Here is a 26381-nt window from a genome sequence, read left to right as displayed (position 1 = left end):
CGCTAAGAAAAAAAGCAGCTTTGGAGTCACTTTCTTTAAAAGATCAAACTATCACTAAAATGATGACAAAATAAAGGACAATGGTTACTGTTTTTAACATAGGGATGACTACTGAATTACAAAGAAATTAGGTATTTCTGAATCAATGCTATTCAAATATTGAGGAAACTGAAAATATCATGTCTAAAAAGAGAAAATTAACTCAGAGTTGGGTAGAATAAGGAAAAACAAACACTCTCATTCACTGTTTAGTGAGAGTATAATATCCAGGCATGAAATTATATGAAGACAAGGAGCTCTAAATGCATTTGTTTTGTGAAGTTTGGGAGACATACTTATTTATACTAGTAAAGGTAATTATTCTATGCAAAAATATTTAGCTATACAAATGATCATTGCAGCCTTGTTTATAATGGGAAAAAATTAAAAATATTTTCAATAAAACAACAGAGCCTCCCAGCATACCATTACCAGGAATTCTGCCATATCCTGGTGTCACCTGGACTTATCATTTATTTACTATGTTGTAACTAGAGTATTTTTCTTAGTTAAGTTTATTTTAAAAGGAGGCTTTCTATCCTTGATGTAAATTAAAAGACAGTATTGCTTGTGATTCCTTTTTTTTGGCCATGCACGCAGTATGTGGAAGTTCCCAGGCCAGGAATTGAACCCATGCCACAGCAGTGATAATACCAGACTCTTAACTGCTAGGCCACCAGGAAACTCCCACTTGTGATTCTTTTTAAAAGAAAAACAGAAACAAAAATGAATACAATGAAAAATTTGAAAAAATAAAATAAAATTACATTATTAAAATTTTAGCTAGATACATTGCTGAAGGTTCTAAGAAGAATAGGCAAGTGCTAGAGGAGTGCTAAGAATCTATGAGTGCCAGCCAGACTTTTGGCCTGTCATAAGCAGATGGACTTAAAGAAACCTGGAAATGTAGTAACATTTTTACAGTACTATCCACTGTTATTTAAAACTAGATCAGGATATTACCTAAAATATCTCATCACTACCTAAATCAGAAGTATGCATTATATACTTGGGCAACACTGGGTTAATTCAATAAAAATAATACTAATGCAAACTATTATTAATATTGAAAATATTAATGTAAACCACCATTAATAATACATGTTTATGATACAGTAGTAGGTATAATATTGCAATGTAATACCTTTTAATAAGAGGAAAATTATGTGCATCTCTTCTAATTGAGACAAGGCAGGCCTCAGGCTCACAATCTCTAATAGTTCCAGCTATGTTAAACTGTAATAACATTTTACACATAGGCATGGATAAATTCTGGAAGAATATAACCATAACAACTTTGGTCTGTCTCCGAATTTGGAATTACAGGTATATTTCCTTATGCTCATTTGAAATTTCCTTTTTGGTGCAATAAATTTTCTATGTTTTATATCAAGCAACTACTTACTATGAATTCCTAAATTTAATTTGAGCTCTTGGTCATTCTAAGAGAAACAAAAGCATAAGAACAAGTTAAGCCCTCTGTGCTTTAGAAAGAAGAAATATACTAACATTAATTATATAACTATAAATTAGACCAATTACAAAGATGGTCAGTAAATTCTTAGTGATATAAAATACTAAAGCAATCGTGATGATGTTGATATCATTAACCATCAAAATATGTGATAAATACTAAAATTTATAGATTAACATACAGCATGTTATACTCTTGTCTGCTGCAGATGAAGAAAAGTTTATATATATGTACTGTTTACTTAATAATTATGTCTAACAAGTCAGAAATACCTAATCACTGACTTTCTAGAATATAAAAATATATCACATTTAAATTTTTTCCCAGTTGTTTAGCAACTAGTCATTCTACTATCTGCTTAAGGAACAGACGCAAGACCAGCTGCCTCTATTTGTACATTATTAAGCTGCTGTAATGCATTTAAACTACTTTGGATAGCAAATTCATTCTTAAAAATAAACCAAGTGAAACAATTATATATTATCTATAAATAGAATCAAAAGACTAGGCACACCATTTACAAAAGATCCCTCAGAAAGAATTCAACACCAAAAAAAAATGTTAATAATGACATACTTGATATTTTAAAATATATTCAGATAGCAGAGTATATCAGGACAAAGATGAAGATTTTGTTAGGTTATATACTTAATTTATATTTAATATTGATTTATATGTATAAATATACAACAAAAGCAAAAATTAAAACCCTACATTATAAAAAGACTGATTTAAAAAAAAACTCTGAGACAACAGTATTATCTGTCATTAAGTGAATCCAGTGAAAATGCTAATAATGGACACAAATAAAAAGTAGAATGGTTCAATTATAGTATTTAAAACTAATCACTTTTAAGCACATAAAATTACCAAGACACTGTTTTAGACCTATGTTATTGATTATATGAAGTCATATTATTTTTTCAGAACAATTAACTAGAAGGTAAATTCCATAAAGGTAAGAACTTTTGTTCACTGCTATATATTCAAAATCTAGAACAGCACTCAATATACATGGTGAGTGAATAAAGATTATCTTTTACAGAAAAGTTAACATTAAGCAATCGTTTTAAGCACTGTTCCAGAGAACCTAGAAACTAAGATGATATAACAGGCATATCTAATTCCACTATATAAAAAAGTTCCATAGTCTCAGAACGCAAAGTAGCAATTTAATGAATTAAAACACAAAATAATCTCTCTCACCATAATCTCTCTACCCTACTAGGCAAAACAAACAGAAAAAGCAACCAAAGACAAAATTAAATTCTCAGAAAAACAATGCCCACAACAGTTTTTTAGGATAAGCAATGAGATCCTGCTGCATAGCACCGGGAACTATATCTAGTCACTTATGATGGAGCATGATGGAGGATAATGTGAGAAAAAGAATGTATATATGTATGAGTGACTGGGTCACTTTGACGTACAGTAGAAAACTGACAGAACACTGTAAACTACCTAAAATGGAAAAAATAAAAATCATTTTTTAAAAAACAGCTTTTTAGGAAGAGTTCTGTTTTCTAAAAACATGCGAAAAGGAAGAAGATCCTATCATAAATCTAATTTCGTATAGCTATCTAAGCTATCTTAATTTTAAATTTGAAAAATGGCAAACTAGGAAATAAGCAAAATCAGAAACTTTACTCAATTAGCTGAAATGATACACTTTAAATTACTGGAAAAACATTTATTCTAAAACATGCTAAAAATTCAGACTACTGCCATCTGTGTTTGTCATTTGGAAGCCAATTATAAAAATGTTAACATATGTAGGCACAGAAATAGTTGCAAGATTTACTGGAAAGATATTATGTCCATATACACTTGTCTTTCAAAATGAACTTGGATCTCAAGCAAATGTCTTGCCCTGACCAGAATGTGAATAAATAACAAAATAAAAATGACTAATAATTTAGTCCATAAACTCAATATTTATTACTTTATAATCATTCTCAATAAAACAAAATTTTTAAATGCTGTTAAAAAAAACACATGCAAAGTTTTTACACTGTCATTTCCAAAAAAGTACTAATTGGAATCTTTTGTTTCTTGAAAACTGATCAGATGTTTACTATGTGCCAGTCACTATGGTAGACCTGAGTCAAAATATATGGTCCTAACAGCAGGATCTGTTACTCTAGGCCAGTCTAGTATTTCACTGAGTTGCGAGAAACAAGATTAATGTTACTGTACAATATTGTAAAATCAAACAGAACAGTCATACATCTTTAAGGAACTTAAGTACAGGAACATTTCTTGTCCTTATTTTCTCAAAAAAAGGCTTTCTATAAGAGATGTGGTGGTAGAGTTTTATAGCTGTGAAGGAAATAACTTGACATGTGACAGGTAGTGATGAACAGTACATTTATTTAACAAATATTTATTGACTGCCTATGTTTTTGCTCTGTGCTCAAGGCAGGGTAGATAGTGATGAATCAAGGAGATACAAACCCTACTCCTATTAATTGTAATCTAGGTAGGAAGAACAAATTAAATAAGTATAGGCAGATATAAAAATATATCATTTCAAGAGATAATAAGCACTTTAAAGACAAAATATAGGTACTAAAGAAAGTACACAAAAGAAAGACCTAAAAAAAAAGAAAGACATAATTCGTGTGAGGATAGAGGGAGAGGTCATGAAATATCTTACTGAGAAAAGATGTGGAAGCCGAGATTTGAAGACAAATATGAGTCACTTGGCCAAAAGTAAGTGGCAAAATAGAACAAGAACATCTGACTCCAAATTCTGTATTTTTTCCATTATACCAATTTACATTCCATGCATTCTGATCTCTTTTCTTTCATTTGTCATTAACTTTAAAACAATAACATAAACTCAGAACATGAAGTTTAAAGGCATGAACAAATGAAATCACCAAACAACAAATACTTTTTTGACAAGACTGGGGGGAAAACACACAACACACACCCACAACACCTACCCACCCCCCCACACACCAAAGAGATTATAAAATATTTTTAAAGTGTTATCTAGTCTCCTTAGTTTTTAAAAACAGGAGTTCTCTTGTAGGCAGCGGGTTAAGGAGCTAGTGCTGTCACTGCAGGGGCTTGCGTCACAGCTATGGTGCAACTTTCATCCCTGGCCCAAGAACTCCCACGTCGCAGGTGCAGTCAAAACAAGAAACTAAAATAGCTGGAGTTCCTACTGTGGCACAGTGGGTTAACCCAATCTAAGTAGCTCAGGTTGGTGCAGGGGCACAGGTTTGATCCCTGGCCTGGTGCAGTAGGCTAAAAGGATCCAGCTTTGCTGCAGCTGTGGGTCAGATTCAATCCTTGGCCTGGGAATTTGCATATACTAGGGGAGCAGCCATTAAAAACAAAAGCCGTAAGTAGAACCACTTTCTATGTTTTTTTGCTTTAAAAAATTTAAGAAATCCTGATTAATTCTAACTATGGTGCCTTTTTGTATTTGTCAGTTCTGCCTTTAAACTTTTCTAACATTCCTTAATGAGTGCTACACAGGAATGCTGTACAAACTATTACAACAAAACTGCGGGGGCCTAACTATGAAAACGATTAACACAGTTGACCAAAAGACAACTTGTACAAAGGGCTGAAGTGGGGCAAATGATTGCAAAGATGACAAAAGCAACACTTCATAAAGACTGAAGTATATTCTCCAACAATAACGCAAAAATACAAACTGTTAGAAAATAATAGTGCCAAAGAGACCTGAGGAAATCAGATATGGAAAAGCACACAGGACTTTCATAATTGAGCCAGGAGTCTTATTTATATCTTATAGCCTCATTCAATAGTAATTTTTTCTTAAAGATTTGGAATACCTTCATGTCTAAGAAGAAAACAGATTCTGCGGCCTAAAAAAAAAAATCATCTTAATATTTCATATTTTACATTTCATTGTCTGGCACATAGTAAACACAAACTTTTTTGAATGAAAATAATGTTTCAAAAAGAATATGGATGATGGGGTTTGTCTCTGCAGCACTGAGCCAAAAGTTTGATTCCTGGCTCGACGCAGTGGGTTAATATCAGATCCAATGTTAAGATCAGATCTGAACCCTGGCCTGGGAAATCCATGTGCTACACGGCAGCCAAAAAAGGGAAAAGAAAAAGAATATGGATTACATATAATAGAGTACAGCACTGTTGTGTCTACAGAGACTATAATAAGCTAGCTATGTGACAATGGACAAGTTACTTAACCTCCACAGGACTCAAGTTTTTTCAACTGTACAATGAAGGGGTAGATTAGAAGGATCTTTAAAAACTTCTTTCAGTTTTAGCATATGATCCAGTAATTCCACTCCTAGGTGATATATCCAAAGAAAATGAAAACACTAATTCAAAAAGATACATGCACTCCAATGTTCCTAGCAGCATTATTTACAACAGCCAATATATGGAAGCAACCTAAATATCCATCAACAGATGACTGGATAAAGAAAGTATGGTGTACACACACACACAGGGATATTACTCAGCCATACACACACACACACACACACACACAGGGATATTACTCAGCCATAAAAAAAAGAATGGAATTATGCCATTTGCAACAACATGAACAGACCCAGAGGGTGTTATGTTAATGAAGTAAGTCAGAGAAAGACAAATACTATATGTTACCACTTATGTGTGAAATCTAAAAAATAAAACAAATGAATATAACAAAATAGAAGAGACTGAGATATAGAGAATGAGTGGTTACCAGTGGGGAAAAGGGCAAGATACAGGGGTAAAGGATTAAGAGGTACAAACAAGTGTGTGTACAAAATAAATAAGCTACAAGGAAATACTGCACAACACAAGGAATATAGTCACTATTTTATGGATTTAATATCTATAAAAATATTGAATCTCTATGCTATAAACTTGAAACTAATATTGTAGATCACCTACATGCCAATCAAGCAATCAATAAAATTTCTTTCAGTTTTAATGCTTATTTTGGAAATTTTTTTTTCAACTGTTCCTTTTTCTTTTTTTCCCCATCCCACACTTTTGTTTTGTTTTGTTTGCATTTTTTTTCTTGTTTTTGTTTTTACCATGCTGGCAGCATGTGGAAGTCCCATGGCCAGGGATTTGAACCCGTGCCACAGCAGTGATCCAAGCCACTACAGTGACAATGCCAGATCCTTAACCCACTGCACCAAAAGAGAACTCCTCCTTTTTCCTTCCCCATGGTCTCACTAACTATATGGGAAAAAAAACTAGAATTCTACATTATAAAAAATTTTATTTAGCTGTTGCTTAAAAAAGATAATTCAATTAACAAGTGATCCCAAAGGAAAAATGATAAAGAATAAAAAGTGCAATGATTACAGTATTCAAAACAAATCACTTCTAAGTACATCAAATTATTAAAATACTGTTTCAGGCTAATGTTACTGATTATATGAAGTTATTACTGCCAAACAAATAACTAGAAGCTCCAAGAGGCAGAGATTTTTAAAGTATGCAGAACTTCCTCCTGAGAAAAATGGCCAGTGCTCATAGCTCCTACCATCCAGCACACCCACCCCAGCTGCTTCTCCTACTCTAGTTTGATGAGAAAACAGGCTAGTCAATTAGGCTCTTTTCTTGGAATTAGGGAACAAAGATTAGGAAACATGTCCAGAAAGTTACAGAGGGGAGATGAATCTCATTGAAGGATTTTAAAATCAGCATGTTAAAATAATCATATCAATATCCCTAAAATCACCTATAAGGTACACTTATGTGATCAACCTACTAGTCATGGTGCAGAATGAAACACTTTTTTGTGTGTCCCAAACAGCCAGTTTTCCTTCTGATGTTAAGTCATCGCTACTTTTTCAGTTGCACACCAAGTATCTGACTTATAAGAGTTCATGATGTATTGTCCCTTGGTTTTGCAGAATCACACAAAATGGCTACGTCAGTGGATGCCAAACTTTACTGCGCACTGAGGATCTTCAAAACAGTGAGTCCTGAATTCCACCCCAGATTTTCTGATATGGGAATGGAACATGTCTTAGGCTTTGAAATTATTTAAAGCTTTCCAGGTGCTTCTAATGTGCAGCTAAGTTTGGGAACCACTAAGTTAGATGCTTATACTATGAATAAAATTGCTTGCTCCATTTAAATAATTTTTCTCCCCCCCCCTTTTTAAGTGACAATAGTGGGAAACAATTCCACTGAATAGAATGAATTTGGGGATTCATCCTGTAATTTTTGGTCATGTGCAAACTGATGTATAAGCAAAGAAAGATGATCTGCAAAGAGAGGAGTATTAAATATTGTGAAAATGAAATGAGATGACAAAGAGAACAGCATTGGTTTTAAACAGCTTTTCAGTTTCCATGAGTCCCAACTATACTTCTCTCAGCTTCCTTTGAAATCTCTATCTTTATAACAACTCTTTATTTTTCTCCCCTTCGCCTAAATAATCAGTTTTTTTGGGAAACAAAAGAGCCCTACTAGAATTAGGGTGTTTACATTTAGCTATTTCAATCAGTCAATATTTTGTATTTTAAAAAAAAACACATGGTTTTACTGCTTCATCTGTAGAGTAGTAACATACAACTACCACCTGGTGGCAGCATACCTACCTGAATAAGAGATTTTTTTGGAAAGGAGTAACCTTTTCAGAGGTGAAACATGCCAAATATACATTCTTCAATAGTTTTTGGCTAATTTTTGGTAAAATCCACACTACCTCAACTGATATATAGCTCCTCACTATCTGATGCCCACTTACTTCTCCAATCTAATTTTCTACTATATAGCTCAATTCTCTATGCTCCAGTATTAAGAATGATGATGATGGCGGCTAGTACTTCTTGAAAAACTTTTTATAATCTGACAATGTTCTAAGAGCTTTATCTGTATTAGCTGAATTCTCACAACAACCCCAAGGCAGGTACTATTACTGTCCTCAATTTCCAAATGAAAAACAGAAATACTGAGAAGTTAAGCAACTTGCCTAAAGTCACAAGGCTAATAAATTCGAGCCAGGATTTGATCTTAGACCATCTGGTCTCACCCAAGCTCATAACTACTACAATTATACTGCTTTTCATAAAAAAGAAAAAAAAATTGAAAAAGTAGGTAACATTCAGCACTCTTTTCTGATTCCCATTCACCCCCATCTCACTATAATCTGAATCCTTTGTTTCCTTTTCTGACCAACTGCTACTAAAGCTGAAGGTCACTTTTCAGGTCTATCACACCTGTTTCCTCATTTCTGACAAATGGCCACTCCTCCTTACTTGAAACTCTTCCTTTAGTTTTACAGACATTATCATCTTCTAGCTTTGTGAATAGTTTGTATCTCAGTATCCTTTTCAGACACTTCCCTGTTTTTTTAAACATGGGTGTTTCCATAGGATTCAACTCTCAACATGCATCCCTCTTAATCTTCTTGAGTGAGCTCCCCATTTCTGGAATGTTGTCTGGTATCTTTAAGCCAAATATTTATCTCTAGTATGGCATCTGTCTTAAGCTCCAGACTCACATTCGATTTTACACTGGACCATTCCTCTAAGATGCCCTCCAACTCAACATATCCAAAACAAAACTCGTCTTCATCTTACTCAAATTATCTGTTACCCTTCAAATATGGTCACATTACCTAACTTAGAGACCATTCACTCAAATGCTCCTTTTCCCCAAATTTGTCCATGTTTCCCTATCTGAGACTAGCACCTACATCCCTTCAGTTGCTCAAGTCAGAAAACTGGAGTCTTCTCTTGTCTTAGTCTGTCTAGGCTGCTGTAACAAAAATATCATAGACTAGATGGTGTATAAGCATCAGAAATTTACTGCAAAATCAGGGAACTGGCATATTTAGTGCCTGAGGAGAGCTCACTTTCTAGTTCACAGATGGCCACCTTTTTGCCAAAGCCTCACATGCTAGGAGGCAAGGGATCTCTCTTTTGTAAGGGCACTATTCCCATTTATGAGGTTCTCCCTCATGACCTAATCATTTCTCAAAGACCTCCCACCTTGATACAAGCACATTGGGGGTTAGGGTTTCCACATATGATTCTGAGGTGACATGAACATTCAGATCATACCCTTTGCAACCATTTACCACGGCCTCTCAATCCTTCCTCCTAAACAGTGATCAAGGATATAAAAAAGCCGGTGGAGGGTTGAAGTTAAGAACAAAATCTCTTGGGTCAGATGGAATGGGTTTGAATCCTAGTTCTACCACTATGACTTTGTGCAAATTACTTAACCTCTCTGGTTTTCCCCACCTATAAAAATGGCAATACAAACAATATCCACAGCTCTTAGAACAGTGAATAAAGATTAAATAAGAAAATAAATATAAAACCCTTAGCATAACGCCTGGCATTAGAAAGTGCTCAAAAATCAAATTCATGCTTTTCTTTCACTGTCAACTTTTCTCCTGTCCAAGAGAGAGACAATGAGGTAGAAACAAAAGTGGGGATAAATCAATAAATATTAAAAATATTTAAAAGGTCAAATCAGCAGAATGTGGTAACTGATTGGCTCTGAAAAGTAAAGGAGAGTGAGTCATGAAAACCAAACAGGAGCTGAGGTAATGTGGGCTTATTCAGTAGTGGTGTTTGAATAGGAAAAAAAAAATTAATGGAACTGGGTTATAGGTACACAGAATATAGGAAATAATCACAAAATAATTCAAAAGGTTTTAGTTTTCATCTAAGATGTTTTCTGAATAGGTATAAACTAATGAGCCTCAAAAATATGATGGGACATAGGATAGAAAAGAGAAAACAAGAAGAGTTTCTGCTGTGGCACAGCAGGTTCAGGATCCAGAATTGTCTCTGTGACGGCACAGGTTCGGTTCCTGGCCTGGCCTAGTAGGTTAAGGATCTGGTGTTGCTGCAGTTGTGGCACAGGTCACAGCTACACCTTGGATTCAATTCCTGGCCCAGGAACTTCCATATGCAGCCAAAAAAAGAAAAAAAAGAAAGAACACTAGAGCACTAAAAAATTTTAAATCCAAATCCTAGAGGAAAAAAGATTATATAGACCCTTCTGTCATAAGATTAAAACACCAAGACTTATTAAAATCACTTACACTGCATTTTACCTTTTGAATTAAAAATAAACATATATTATTCTTAAAAAAACCAAATTATTATCTTCTCTATTTCTCAAAAATTGCTAATTAAAAATTGCATTGGTTGAAATGGAAAAGAGAGAGTTCTCTTGTTAAGAGGAAGTCACTGAGTAGAAATGCTCAGACATGGAGTTCTCGCTGTGGTGCAGCGGGCTAAAGATCAGCCATTGTCTCTGCAGCAGCTCAGGCTGCTGCTGAGGCATGGGTTCCATCCCCAGACTGGCACAGTGGATTAAGGATCCAGTGTTGCTGCAGCTGTGGCTCAGATTCAATCCCTGGTCTGGAGACTTCCATACGCCAGGGTTCAGGGCTGGGACTCAGACAAAGACAAATATTCTTATTAGAAAAGGAATTTATACAAATTAAAAATTAAATCTCAGTTTGGCAAACAAAAATATTTTACATAAAAACATTCCCAATATTTTAAGCTGTCTTTGAAAAGTTTCCATAACTTTCAGCCAAAATTTACTATTTCATGTATAAAATTCCAGTAAATACTTGCTAATGCAATTTTTACACACTTTTGAATATTTTCCCCCTTTTTTCGGCTGCACCCATGGCATGTTTGATTTCTGTGCCAGGGATCAAACCCACACCACAGCAGTGACCCAAGCCACAGCAGTAACCACATGGGATCCCTAAATCGCTAGGCCACCAGGAAACTCCCCTAATACTTTGCCCTTTAGAGGATCTACTCATCTATTTGACCTAAGAAATCAACAATATGGAGTTCCCATCAGGTGCAGTGGAAATGAATCCAACTAGGAGCCACGAGGTTTCAGGTTCTATCCCTGGCCTCATTCAGTGGGTTTAGGATCCAGCATTGCCATGAGCTGTGATGTAGGTCACAGAAGTGGCTCAGATCTGGTGTTGCTGTGGCTGTGGTGTAGGCCGGCAGCTGTAGCTCCAATTAGACTCCCAGCCTGGGAACCTCCATATGCTGTGGGTGCGGCCCTAAAAAAACAAAAAAAAACACCAAAACACAACAACAGTGTTTTATGCACATAGTCAACAGACCATAATAATAACAGACCGTAATTACCTCAGACTACTGCCTCACCCCATCACAAACCCCTGTTTCTCTTTCCCCTGCATCCTCTTACATACTTTCACACATTAGGCTAGCTTTTTGATAAATATAGAGAATACTTTAGTTATAAGTGGCCCCTGTCCCTATCTTCCCTGAGGAAACAATAAGGCAATAACAACTTGAAAAAGTGAGACCCCTGAGGAATAAACACAGCCTACTCACAGTTTCACAATGAATGATCCTTAGTAAACAAGGAATTTTATTTACTAATTTTGTATATTCAGTATTAAGAAATAGAAGGAAACAGTCTAGATTTTATAACCTGCTAGTTTTCCAGAGATCTGTAACCAGAGAACCTATTCAATTAATATAATTTATAAATTCAAAACTTTATTTTACAGATTAGGATTCTGAATAACAAAGTTTAGTGTAGTACTTACTAGTAAAAATAATTTTGAGGAGACTTGGAGAAATGATCTCTTAGAGGAAAAGAAATAACTTGAGGGCTTTAAGAAATAGTTTCTTAAAATGAAAAAAAAAGTCAAGTTTACAGAGAAACTTTTATCTTACACAAGAATCTCTAGCAAACCATAATAATTATAGCCATGATGGCAACTGAAACAAACACCACAATGTTCATAAACAAAGAGAATAAGGGAATTTTTCAAGGTACAAAATAATCTATAGATTAATAACCTAGGCAAAAACCACTTCTGGAACAATGCTAAGTTTTTGAATAGCATTAAATCCATGTGCAAATCAACCAAAAGTTTATGCAGTGTATGTAGACACACATTAAGTATCCTAAGTTACATTTAGGTGACTATGACCACAAAAACTCCAGAAGTAAAAAAGAAGTCAATATGACAACAAAAATATCTCACACTAGTAAAGTATCTGCACGGATCTATTCTGTATGACAACAAAAATATCTTACACTAGTAAAGTATCTGTATGGATCTATAATGAAAATGACAGGCCTTTTTGTTACTTAAGATTAGGGTTTTTTTTTTTTTTCCCCACAGTGAAAATGGACTGGTAATGATCAAGCCAAAAACTCAACAGGTGCTCCTTGGACAAACTGTATGCACTTGTAAAACAGCTGGCCATGGAATGAAATGACTCACTGGCCCACACAAAATTCAAACTTTAGCATCATGCTCTAATTAAACCACCAAGAAAGAAGCAGCAGTTTAAATTTTGGCAGAGCCCAGAAGGCCTTAAAAAAAAAAGAAAGAAAGACAGATAACCTTACTGGAGATGTGTACTCTGCTCTTCTCTATCAGCTGCCTGAGTGCATTTCTCACTCTCTCTCTAGGTATATAAAAATAGATACGTAATATAAATATAATAAATAATAATTAATAATAGTACATAAAAGAAGTAACAACCCAATTTAAAAATGGGCAAAAGACTCGAATAGACAGTTCTCTAAAGACAGACAGATACCCAATAAGCACATGAAAGGATGTTCAACATTCTTAGTCATTAGGAAATTTAAAAAAGTAAAATGAAATTCCACTTACCACCCACTAGAATAATTTTTTTAAATGGAAAACAGTAAGTGTTGGTGAGGATATGGAGAAATTAGAACCTCATACACTGCTGGTGGGAATATGGGCAGACAGTAGGAAAAACTTTGTGCTTCCTCAAAAAACACAGAATTACCATATATATGATCCAGAAATTCTACTCATAGGTATATACTCAAGAGAAATGAAAGCAGGTACTCAAATATTACATACAAATGTTCACAGCAGCATTATTCACAACAGCTAAAAGGCAGAAACAACTCATACGACCATCAACTGATAAATAAACAAAATGTTCTATATACTTAGAATATTATTCAGCCATAAAAGGGAGTCAAGTACTGATTTATTCTACAATACTGGTGAATCTCAAAAACATACTAAGTGACAAAAAGCAAATAATAATAGTCAGATATTATATAATTACATTTATATGAAATATCTAGACTAGGTAAACCCACACAAACAGAAAGTAGATTGGTGGTTGCTAGAGGCTTGGTAGGGGTGGAGGGGAAGAAGGGAATGAAGAGTATCTTCTTAATGGATACAGAGCTTTATTCTGGGATATAAAAACGTTTTAAAATTAAAGAAAAGTGGTGATTGCACAATGCTGTGTTATGTACTAAGTGCCTAAAAATTGTTTAAGATGGTTCTTTTTATATAAATTCTACTTCCAAGTAAAAAATCATAGCTCCTTTATTTATTTGGCATTTTAGGGCCACACTTGTGGCATATGGAGGTCCCCAAGCTAGGGGTCTAATCAGAGATACAGCTGCTGACCTATGCCACACCTACAGCAACGCCAGATCCTTAACCCACTGAGTGAGGCCAGGGATCGAACACGCAACCTCATGGTTCCTAGTCAGATTCGTTTCTGCTGCGCCACAATGGGAACTCCCATGGTTCCTTTATATCTAGTACCAAAGGAGCTCAAAATTCTCAATCATTACCACATTTATTCCTCAAAACACCTGTTGTGAGTCATGGACTCTGACAAGATTATTCCCACAGACAATAAGGCCCAAAATTTGTAATAATTTAAACAAATGCTTGCTAAGTAAAAGTCCATAGCTGCAGCTGTAGGCGTTCAAAAATGCTACTTGATTAAGCAAATTAATGTCTGTACTAGTGTCTTTTCTAGTACAGAAAACAGCAGTATTATAAATACACTGCCCCAAAAGCAAAACAACCTTTATAAATTTATAAATAAACTTTCTAAAATTCTGAAGCTTTCCAAATTAAAGTTTTTAAAGAGATGCTAACCAGTGAAGATGCCTAATTTCAATTTCAATAGAATCCAATTGAGAAATATAAATAATGTTTCTTTCATATTTAGCAATTTACTGTGACAACTTTTTCTAGCTTCCATATTAGAATAAATTCATTTACATTTCAATGATTGGTAGCCTATAACAGATAAATATTTTACAGTCATAGTTTAGTTCTGACTATAATTTTTATATATAAAAAAAAGTGATGTTTTGTTTGAAAATAATTTTTGCCCCAGTCTTGTCATATTCCAGTCACTTAAAATCTCCTCTCTTTTTCACTTTCTCTCTTCCATGTGCTCATTCCACTTTCAGTTTTACTGACAGGACACAACAGATCTCCTTGCCAAGTCTCCCTTCACTGGATCTTAACCACTTCTCTATCCCTATTCCTGCCATTTCTTGGATTCCCTTTAAAAACCTTTCTTTAATATAGACTTCAAGAAACCTGTTCTGCCCATTTCCTCCATATTCTCTCTCTTTAAGGCTCAAAATTTTTAAATTATGTTTTACTTTGTTTTGTTGCTTTTTTAACAAAGCCTAAAGGTCATGAAGCAGTTTTTAAGTCAAAGACAATGCACCACTGTTGCAATAAATGTTACTGAAAGTACCAAAATAGTGTATTCAATTTGAAAGCTAAGCAAGCTATGTCACATATGAGAATAAAAATACTAAAAAGTTTAAAAGAAAACAGAGACGGAGGGCAACTTTCTTAGTGATGCAGAGGTGTGTATGAAATATGCAGGAACAATTTTATACCATAACTTTGTCTATCAGGGTGGAAACAGTAATTGAAAAGTCCTGCTATCAATAACCTAACAAACAGCTTGCACAGAGCATTGTACTTTTTTGCATTTTTTGGCACTATTTTTCAAACTGAAAATGCTCATTAAACAAATGAAAATCATATAATTACTACTTACTGAATGCAATAGGCAAAAGTTTTAATAATTATTCGAGATAATGCCTATCATATAAAATGCTGAATAAGTGGTATAAAACTTTGGTTTTATCGAATTCCGCTACATTAGAAGAATATTAAAAAGTTTAACTAGGAATTCTCACTGTGGCACAGTGGGTTAAGGATCTGACAGAAGCAGCTTGGGTTACATTCCCCCACCCAGCACAGAGGGTTAAAGGATCCTGCGTTGCTACAGCTGCAGCAAAGGTGGCTCAGATTCAGTCCTTCACCTGGGAATTTTCATATACCCTAGGTACAGCCATTTTAAAAAAAGTAGGAGCTCCTGCTGTGGCACAACATGATTGGCAGTGTCTTCAGAGCACTAGCAGCAGGTTCAATCCTCAGGCCGGCATAGCACGTTAAGGATTCAGTGCTGCCGCAGCTTCGGATTAGGTCGCAATTGTGGCCCAGACCTGATCCCTTGCCTGGGAGCTCTATACGCCACTGGGAGGCCAAAAATGGGGAGGGGGGGAAATACATGCCTAAGGTGAATTTACGACAGTATTATTTTTATGCTAAAGACACAGCTGTCTTCTAACTTTGTTCCCTAATGTAATACTCTCTTTATATGAGAAATAATTTTACTTGGAAAAAAATGAAGTCACTCAAAGTGGAGTTAGAATAGTTTGAATCAACACAAGGAGAGCCTACGTAGTGCTGTCCTTGTCAGCACCTTGTAAATGGTGTTAGCCCAGCTCTGAAAATATTTACTTAATGCAGTAATGTCTCCCATCCCCATGGGTCAGGCTTCTTGCTACATCAACGCTGAGGAAATAGCCCAAAGGCAAACCAGAAACCAAAGGTAGCAGAAAAACTAAACTGTCCATAAAGCCCATTCACCAGGCTCCATCAATGCTTGATTATTACAAACCATTCTCTCAAGCTCAGTTATTGGGTTCTCTCTTCCTCATGGCAAATCTAAAATAGCAAGTTAGAAGTAGAGGCAGATGAAATGGAGCAAGGCAAGATGAGCATGTTCATGGCAATGTGAACTGACAGCAAGGAAAAAGAATAAGAACTAAAAAACCAGAAATGAGATCTATAAATGTCTGATAATAGAATCCCAATTATATAATGCAAGCAGCACTGGAATTATAGTTCCAGGACTACACTAATATCAGGGCCCTTAGGAAACCTAGTTATTCTGTGCTTCATTTTCTTGTTCTGTATAATGACCATAAATATAACACTCGTCAACATACTATATTTAATAAGCTTTTATTATTTCTAAAAGTGGCATTTAAACATTTTTATTGGTCATAAAAGAAATATATTGCAGAGAATTGGAAGATTACTAAAAGTGTAAAGAAAATTAAAATTGCCTATAACCCATCACCAAAGATAACCATCACTTACATTTTGGTGCATTTTTTCAGGTGTCTTCATATATAAATATATACATATACTTTTTCAGTAACATTTTTATTAATCTGTCATTATTTGTGAGCATCTTCCCAAATCAGAAAATTTCTTTAGAATTATTTTAATGGCCAAATACATCAAAATTTATTCTCTTATCATTGCAGATATTGGTTAGTATAAAATATTCCATAAAGTATGCTATACTGTACATGACAGGTCATTTTAAAAATGATCATTTATAGATACAAAAGGAAGTTTTTCAATGAACAGCTTACCAAACACCAAGAAAAAAATTTATAAGTTGTGGTTTGTAGAACTCGATTATCAAATACAATACTTAAGGGCAATTAACAAACTAGACACTTAAAAAAAAAAAAAATCAAGCATCTTTTAAGTGATTTTTTTTTTCTTTTATGGCCACACCTGCAGAACATGAAAGCTCCCAAGCAAGGGATCAAATCAGAGCTACAGCTGAGGCCTATACCACAGCTACAGCAACAATGGATCCGAGCCACACCTGCAACCCAATGGGAGCGTAAACCCACTGAGCAAGGCCAGAGATTGAGCCCATATCCTTATGGACTGCACAGAGACTATGTTGGGTCCTTAATCCTCTGAACCATAATAGGAACTCTTTAAATGATTTCTTCTCTTTTTTTTTTTTTGTCTTTTTAGGGCTGCGCCCGTGGCATATGGAGTTCCCAGGCTAGAGGTCCAATCAGAGCTGTATCCTCCGGCCTACACCAGAGTCACAGCAACACCAGATTCTAGCAGAGTCTGCAACCTACACCACAGTCCATGGCAACACCAGATCCTTAACCCACTGAGCAAGGCCAGGGATCGAACCGGCATCCTCATGGATGCTAGTCAGGTTCATTAACCGCTGAACCACGACAGGAATTCCTTGAAGAGATTTCTATTGCCAGCAATAAAAGACTTTCAATTAAGAGAATTCTGGATTACTGCTATTAAATTACAACATGCTAGTAATCATTTTGCTTATTCATTCACTAAGCAAATATTTACTGAGTACTTTTTTGATAGGCATTTTGGTAGGCTGCATTACTATCAATAGTAAGAGCCTTCTTTGTAAAAGAGACTTTAAAATAATACAGCAATATTTAGAAGTTCCCGTCGTGGCGCAGTGGTTAACGAATCCAACTAGGAACCATGAGGTTGCGGGTTCGGTCCCTGCCCTTGCTCAGTGGGTTAAGGATCCGGCGTTGCCGTGAGCTGTGGTGTAGGTTGCAGATGCAGCTCGGATCCTGCATTGCTGTGGCTGTGGTGTAGGCCGGAGACTACAGCTCCGATTCGACCCCTAGCCTGGGAACCTCCATATGCCATGGGAGCGGCCCAAAGAAACAGCAAAAAAGACAAAAAAAAAAAATATATATATATATATAGCAATATTTAACACATTTTAACAAATGAAAAAAATTCACCCCAAATCCTACTTTACCACCCCTCTCACTGTTCTTACTACCCAGTGTCTGTCTGTCCCACTAAACTTTAAGAACAGAGAATAGTGCCACCTATTTCCAGCTTTTAGTATAGAGTTCATTCCGGTTTGCTGAATGACCTGACACAACCCAAAGTTTTTAAGTCTTAATATAAAAGCACACATTTATACAAATGAAGTAATATATACACTAATTTTTTTTCTTTTTTGGCTGCCCTGGGGCATATGGAGTTTCTGGGCCAGAAATCAGATCTGAGCCACAGCTGCAACCTACAAGCCACCTGTGGCAATGTGGGATCCTTTAATCCACTGCACCAAGCCAGGACTGAACCTGCATCCTAAAGCTGTAGAGACACCAATGATCCCACTGCACCACAGGAGGAAATCCTGTACACACTATTTTATTTTATTTCTTTCCATCTTTTTGTTCTTTTTTAGGGCCACACCCACGGCATATGGAAGTTCCCAGGCTAGGGATCTAATCGGAGCTGTAGCCACCGGCCTAAGCCAGAGCCACAGCAACAAAGGATCCGCACCGCGTCTGTGACCTACACCTCAGCTCACGGCAATGCCAGATCGTTAACCCACTGAGCAAGGGCAGGGATCGAACCCGCAACCTCATGGTTCCTAATTGGATTCGTTAACCACTGCGCCACGACGGGAACTCCATATACACACTATTTTTGATGATGCTGTTTTCACTCTATTTTCCATGTTCCTAGCAGTCTTCATATTACTGACTGTATAATATTCCATCACACTTATGTAATATACTTTAGAAAATGATTCTCCTAATATTATCTTTGAAGGTTGTTTCTAGTGTTTTCATACTGTATAGCCAATGCTTGAGGAAACATATCTTGCCCTACAAGTCTCACAGATATATTTCTGACTGGAAAACTATGGCTTAATTCTATAAGAAGATAATCTTCTACAATAAGTGAACATTTAAAGGAGATTTTTACCCCATTGGCGGAATTTTAAAGGACAAAAACACACATACAAAGAAACTAGAATTCCTTTTTTGTTGAATCAAAGCAATTTAAATGAATCCTCTATTGTGAAATGTGTTGTCCTAAGCATTTTATTGGGACTGCTTCACATATATTTAGGAAAGTATACTTCTGGAGGCAGGCTGTAAAAATTCTGAAGTAACAAAGAGCCAAGCAAAATGTCTAAGTAGAGCTTCAATACTTTTGTAGGGAAGGGCACACTTCCACTTTCTTGGATTCATAGATCGTGCTCATATACTCAGATTGCAGAAATTTAATCAACTTTGAGCATCTAAAGATGCCTTGATTCCCTTTTTCCTCCACGTATAGCTTCTAAAATAATGTCTACCTGATAACATACAAGGACTTAAGCTTTGACCGTAGATAATATGAAGCTAGTTTATATACTTACATTCATTTAAGGAACCTGTGCTAACCATCTACTACTGTATCTCTGCAATGTGTGCTTCAGGGATTACTGAAATCATAGACCCCAATCTCCTTAACTTGTTTATTTGGCAGGAGGGAAAGGTGAAGAAGAGAGAAGAAACCGTTAACTACATTATAATTTAATCGTGGTCCAAAAATGACTGCTAACAATCATCTCTAATAAAACAGACTATAATCTATAAACAGTAATTTCATTACAGGGAGGAAGTGGGCCTTTGAGTGGCCAAAAAAAAAAAAAAAACTCAAACATGTAATTTTTAAAAGAAATATCCTATTTAGGTTATATTTTGTCTTGCCAAATTTTTTGTGAAGCCAAGTGAATGATACCTGTGTATGATTTTGCGTTGTTTGCTTTACAGGTTTTTTTTCATACACATACATAAAACAGGGACTCAACAAGATTATATAGAGAGAGGTAACAATTCAATTTAAAGCGGGAATTCTATAGGTGTTGCTTAGAATATGGAACCCTTCGTCCCCTGAAGTTCCATTCACAGACTGCATTACTATTCCACACAATACAAAGCGCATGCCATGACAAAGACCTCCAAACACAAACATACAAAGCCAGGCTCCTAAAAACGCCCCTAAAGCGAAGTTCACAGCTGGCACTTGTGGCACACTCAAGCCACTGCTGAGGCAGCTGTCACAGGCCAATCACACACCCAAGAGTGCCAGCGTGCCACCTAAGAAAGCCGAGCTAATGATGAGCGTACAAATCCCTTACCGAATAAAGAAAAGCCCCAAATCCCCACCCTGAAGAGCACAATGCCTCCACTACCCAGAAAAGTCCCTAAGTAAAAAAAAAAAAAAAAAAAAAGTGGAAGGATGGAAATTTATAAGCAATAAATACCAGATTAGAGCAATACGGTAAAAGAGGGATTTTATTTGGGCGTTCAAATGAGAAAGGAACCACACCACCCAATCCTCACGGAAATATCCGCTAGGCAGTATAGCACTAAGCTTTTTCAATTGGAAAAGGGAGAGAAGAGGGCGAGGGGAAATGCGGACCCTGCAGCACCTCCCTCCCTGGCAGCGCACCGGTGCTGCAATATCTCCACTTCCCAGGCCCCCTCCGAACCCTTCCCAGCCACCGCCTCCCAGCGCAGGCCGGGCGGCCTCCGGTTCTCTTACCCTCGCTTTGCCGGCCTCCAGCTTCTTCTGCCTCTCTTCGTCCTCCATAGCTTCTGCGGGGAAGGCTGGGGGAAGACACGCAAGGGGTCAAGAGTAGAAAGGAAAGGTCGGTTCAGACGGAGGTGGGACCGCAAGCTCCACAGCCCCGCTCGCGGGGCCGGGCCGGCGCTCCTCCCCGCCCGGAGTGGAACCAGTCTCCTCGCTCACTGGCTGACAGTACTCGGCCGCACGAGCAGCGTCGTCACCGCCGCAGCCGCCATCTTCGTCTCCACGTAAACACACGGCGGGACGAGCGGGAGGGCGGGGGGCACGTCAAGCCACGCAGCCGCCTCAAGCCTCGCGGCGCCGGGCAGGTGCTCCCGCGGCCCCGCCCCGTCCCGCGCGCCCCGCCCCCGTCGGCCCAGCGCTCAGCCGCCAGGGCGACCCCCGCCCGGCCTCCGATCCTCGCACCCACACCCGAAAAACCAGCTGGGAGAGCACCCTCGCCCAGGGCCGAACGCCACTCTCCGGGTGGCGGAGGGGGTTGGGAGAGAGGGAGTGTGCCAGGGGACCCAGTCGGACCCCCACCACTGTCCAAGGACTCAGTGGTCGTTTTTAAAGCCTTGAGATTTTGCAAATTTCTAAAGAAAAAATAAAACCCAAGTGCCTGATGGCGAAATTGGTGAAGGCTGAAAAGTCCCAAAGGAAAAGATGGGGGTAAGGTGGATCGGGAAGAGGATCCACAGGACACTTTTTCAACCTAGATTGACTCCTCCACCCGAAGGACGGGGAAGGCAGCTAGCAGCTCTTATTGCTTGCTTCCTTAGCGGAAAGTCCCTCTCCGATCTCGGGTTCATCCTTAAAGGCCCACCTCACACGCCGCCTGGAATAGCTTTTCTGATCTCTTTGTTCCCTCCACCGCAACCGGGAGTATCCAGCCTCATCTTAATCCCCTCCCACTCCTCCTTGGAGCTTGCCCTTAGTTATGGTGTCCTGAAAAGAGCCTAGGCTTTGGAACCTAGGTTGAGGACAAAGCCAGGATAAACTTTCTAGCTTAGATGATCTTGAACCAAGTTACCTATCCTCCTTGAGCTTACCTGGAAGTTTTGGAAGGGTTGTTAATATATATGAGTTAACATGTGTTATATTTAAAAAATCCTTAATGTCAGTTTCCTCTCTCCTTGTATTCCTTTATGCATACTGCGTGATAGTTTAAAACCTTGCGCCCTTCTTAATTCACCTCATATGCCTGACTTCTTAAGAGCAAAGACTATCTTGCTAATTTTGGCATTGCTAAAATGACTAGCGTAATGCTTTGCACCCAATGAACACTTGTTGGATTGAATTGAGCCACTTTAATAAATTGAGCATGACTCTTTTCCTGTGTTTTCATCTGTTCCCTCAATACTTTTTCCTTCTCATCATCTTACCCTCAAATCCATTCCTGGGGTGAACTACACTTCTTAATTTCTCAGGTTGATCATGTTTCTCCTTTGTTTTGGATTAGGCTGGACTGAAAAACTAGCAGGTATGAATTAAAATAAGCTGAGTTCAATCATAGAAGTGGTGTTAAGTGAAAACTAAGGTTTAAAAAAGAAAAAGAAAAAAAAAACCTTAAGATCTAAAAATCTTAAGTCCACTACAAGCTGAAGACTATTTTTAAATAGTCATAATTTAGAAATTCTTAGATTTAAAAAAGACTTTTTGTACTCAGAATCCACAATGCATACATATTGCACCAGTTTGTAATACCCAATATATTTTGTCCTGTTTTCCTAACCTGAATTGAGAAATGGGTGAGAATAAACATTTTATTAGAATAAAAGAATTGAGACAATAAAAGAAGAGATGATTTATTTAGTTGTCACCAAGCTAATCAGAGTAAAACCGGATCTAGAACCAAGTGTTCTAAAATGCACTGGTTTAAGTACTGCCTGGACAGAGGGATTGTGTTTATAGATTCTGATCCTCTAGGAGGAGGAAGCTCTACAATATCTAAGATATTTCTGTTTGTTACTAGACACTGCTTTCTCAGTAGAATCTATTTGTTGCAATGTGTGCTGAAATGTTCAAAAAACATTTCTGAAAATATTTGAGAGCCTTCTAAAGCAACAAGATTATTGCAGTGTTTCCCTTCACTAAGACTAGCCAGTTATACATGTCTGTTTTATACATAATAGGTGCTCAATAAATGTTGAAAGTTAATTGTGTGTTGACTTCTATTAGGAGGACAAGCCTGTGGTGCTAGTGCACAGCTACCTCCTGATGGCAACTATTCATGTCATGCATGTCATGTTATATCATGTCACATCACTCATTCATTCATTCATTCAAGTCATTCCCTGAGAAGATACTTGAGCAAAGAGATGAGAGTGAGCAATGGAGATAAGTAAGGGATACAGCAAGCCTAAAATTCTCTTTTTTTTTTGCCTTTTGTCTTTTGTCTTTTTAGAGCTGCCCCTGCGGCACATGGAGGTTCCCAGGCTAGGGGTCTAATCAGAGCTTTTGCTGACCGCCTATGCCAGAGCCACAGCAACACCAGATCTGAGCCACTTCTGTGACCTACATCACAGCTCATGGCAATGCTGGATCCTAAACCCACTGAATGAGGCCAGGGATAGAACCTGAAACCTCGTGGCTCCTAGTTGGATTCATTTCCACTGCACCTGATGGGAACTCCATATTGTTGATTTCTTAGGTCAAATAGATGAGTAGATCCTCTAAAGGGCAAAGTATTAGGGGAGTTTCCTGGTGGCCTAGCGATTTAGGGATCCCATGTGGTTACTGCTGTGGCTTGGGTCACTGCTGTGGTGTGGGAACCTTCATAGGCAGTGGGTGCAGCCCTAAAAAGACAATCAATCAATCAATATAAATTAAAAAAAGGGAATTTCAAATTACATATGTACTTTGCATTCAGGGCTCACACTATTTTTCTATTAGACTGTGCTGTTCTAGAGAGCCAGTTTAGATAGGAGAGGGATAGGATGACTGATTCTTGGAGCATTCCAACTCTAAGAGGGAGGGATGATGGGAGGAATTAGCAAATGAGAAGACTGAGAACAGTGGCTAACCTGGTAAGAACTAGCAGCCAAATAAATTGGAGGAGGGAGTGATGAACTGTGGCAACTGCTGCTAATAGATTAAGTAAAATGAAGACTGAGAAATGACTACAGGATTTATTTTAGCAAGGTAAAGGGTCCTGGAGGTTTCCAGAGAAGTCATTGTAAATCAGTCATTAAATCCTACCAAGTACAAACACTGCTTCTATCTTTCTCAACAAGGAGCCCCTGGAAGTCACTTCCAAGGGATCAGATTTGAAAAGGGAAATGATACCTATTTGTCATCCCTGATTGGAGTTACATTCTAGTGATTCTTTGTAACATCTGTAAAATTCACAAATAAGCTAAAGTTCTTTTAGTGGTGACTTGCTTTCTTAATATTGCACTAATTTCCCCAGAGGAACTAAAGATTTCTAAAACTACTTTATCTAAAATACATTTGATCGGGAGTTCCTGTCCTGGCTCAGTGGTTAATTAATCCGATTAGGAACGATGAGGTTGCGGGTTCCATCCCTGGCCTTGCTCAGTGGGTTAAGGATCCGGCATTGCCGTGAGTTGTGGTATAGGTCGCAGATGCAGCTTGGATCCCGCTGTGGTGCTCCGATTAGACCCCTCGCCTGGGAACCTCCATATGCCGCGGGTGCAGCCCTAAAAAGACAAAAGACAAAAAAGAAAAAATACGTTTGATCATTTTAGTTGCCATTCTCTGGATGTTGCCAAATCTATATAACTCATTTAAGTCAATCACCTGATTTTCATTAAATATTTGAACTCTGTCTCTCACCAAAGCACAATTACCTTGAATTTTCCTATGTGCTTAATTCCTATTTGTGTGTCACACATATTTTAATAACAATACCACATGATTGACATATTACTCTCATTTTCATTTAAATGCAGACACATTTCCCCTTACAGTTCTGGTTTCATATTTTCTTTACTGCTTTCTGGAGTTTTTACCTGGGTAAATTATCAATATACAATTTAATCATGTACTTGTCCACAAATATTTAAAATGTATACAGGCTTTTGGGAGTTCCAGTTGGGGCTCAGCAGAAACGAATCTGACTAGCATCAATGCGGACGCAGGTTCAATCCCTGGCCTCAATCAGTGGGTTAAGGATCCGGCGTTGCCTCTAGCTGTGGTGTAGGTCACAGACGCAGCTCAGATCCTGAGTTTCTGTGGCTATAGCTCCCATTCAACCCCAGCCTGGGAACCTCTATATGCCGCGAGTGTTCACCACCCCCCACAAAAATGTTATGCAGGCTTTTGGATTTTAATCCTATTATTTTTTTCTTTTTCTTTCTTTCTTTTTTATTTTTTCCACGTGGCATATGGAAATTTCCAGGCTAGGGGTCAGATAGGCACTGTAGCTGCTGGCCTATGCCACAGCCATAGCAATTCGGGATCCTTAACCCATTGGGTGAAGCCAGGGATCAGACCCGGGTCCTCATGGATACTAATCAGGTTCATTAGTGCTGAGTCATGATGTGAACTCCTTAATCCTATTTTTTTATTTTTTTGTCTTTTGTCTTTATAGGGCCGCACCCACGGCTTGTGGAGGTTCCCAGGCTAGGGGTTTAATAGGAGCTGTAGCCACCGGCCTACGCCACAGCCACAGCAACACGGGATCCAAGCCTCGTCTGCAACCTCGTCTGCAACCTACACCACAGCTCACAGCAACGCCAGATCCTTAACCCACTGAGTGAGGCCAGGGATTGAACCTGCGACCCTATGGTTCCTAGTCGGATTCATTTCTGCTGCGCCACGAGGGGAACTCCCTCCTTAACCCTATTTTTTAAGGCACCTCATCCACTGGGTGAATTCTGTATTTGGTTATGCACACCATTTAAAGATGAGTCATTAAAAATGAGTCAGAGGCCCTCAAATGCCTCATCAGTAATTCCTTACAAACAGGTACACATCTTTCTCATTTTTCAAAAGCAGTTTATTGTGAAACAGAAATACCAAGGATTTTACCGATTGCTGCTTTCAATTTTTCCAGGCCTAGAACAATACATTGTATATCCAGATACATGATCTTATGGAAATAAAAATGTTATCTCATTATAACCTGTGTGAATGAAATCTGTTGCCTGCCATATCAGTAAATAAGGATGTTGCAGTCATCAAGCCATCATATCACAGCCTCCCTGATGGTAAGCCCTGAGAGAACTCAGGATGGAAATATCTAGCAGTCAGCTGCTGCAGCCACCCACAAGGTGCACCATGAGGAGACTCAGGATGAGAAAGTATGGGATATTGGCCCCAGACAGCTGAGGTGCATATCAAAAGAATGATTTTAGTGAGCCCAGACACTTGCATCTTCTCATACATAGAAAAGTGCTAAATTCCTTAACTTGAGGTATCTGGTTTTCTTTAAAATAAATCTTTTGATGCTCCAACTATCTGGTCTTTGTTGCAAAATCTCCTACATATATTGGCTCCCCTACTTGCCTCTTCAGAGCAGTCTCTCAGAGTTATCTGAGATGTTGGGTTCCAGACTGGGGTCCTTTAGTCTTGTCCACTGAATAAAACATAATTCTTAACTTCTAAGTTGGGCATTTTTTTTTT

General features: G+C 37.7%; 1 protein-coding gene across 1 annotated transcript in view; it reads right to left on the bottom strand.

Moving 5' to 3' along the window:
• AKAP9 (A-kinase anchoring protein 9) overlaps positions 1-21040 on the bottom strand; it is a 150684-nt gene extending 129644 nt beyond the window's left edge. Inside the window, 1 exon segment of the mRNA XM_047754061.1 lies at positions 20769-21040. Coding sequence (XP_047610017.1) covers positions 20769-20816 — 48 coding nt within the window. The 5' untranslated portion in view covers positions 20817-21040.
• Between the last annotated feature and the right edge of the window lie 5341 nt (positions 21041-26381).

This window comes from Phacochoerus africanus, chromosome 11 (assembly GCF_016906955.1).
Source record: "Phacochoerus africanus isolate WHEZ1 chromosome 11, ROS_Pafr_v1, whole genome shotgun sequence".
In the NCBI taxonomy this organism is placed as follows: Eukaryota; Metazoa; Chordata; class Mammalia; order Artiodactyla; family Suidae; genus Phacochoerus; species Phacochoerus africanus.
Note: the sequence above shows the minus strand (reverse complement) of the source record. Positions and strands in the feature narration are given on the sequence as shown.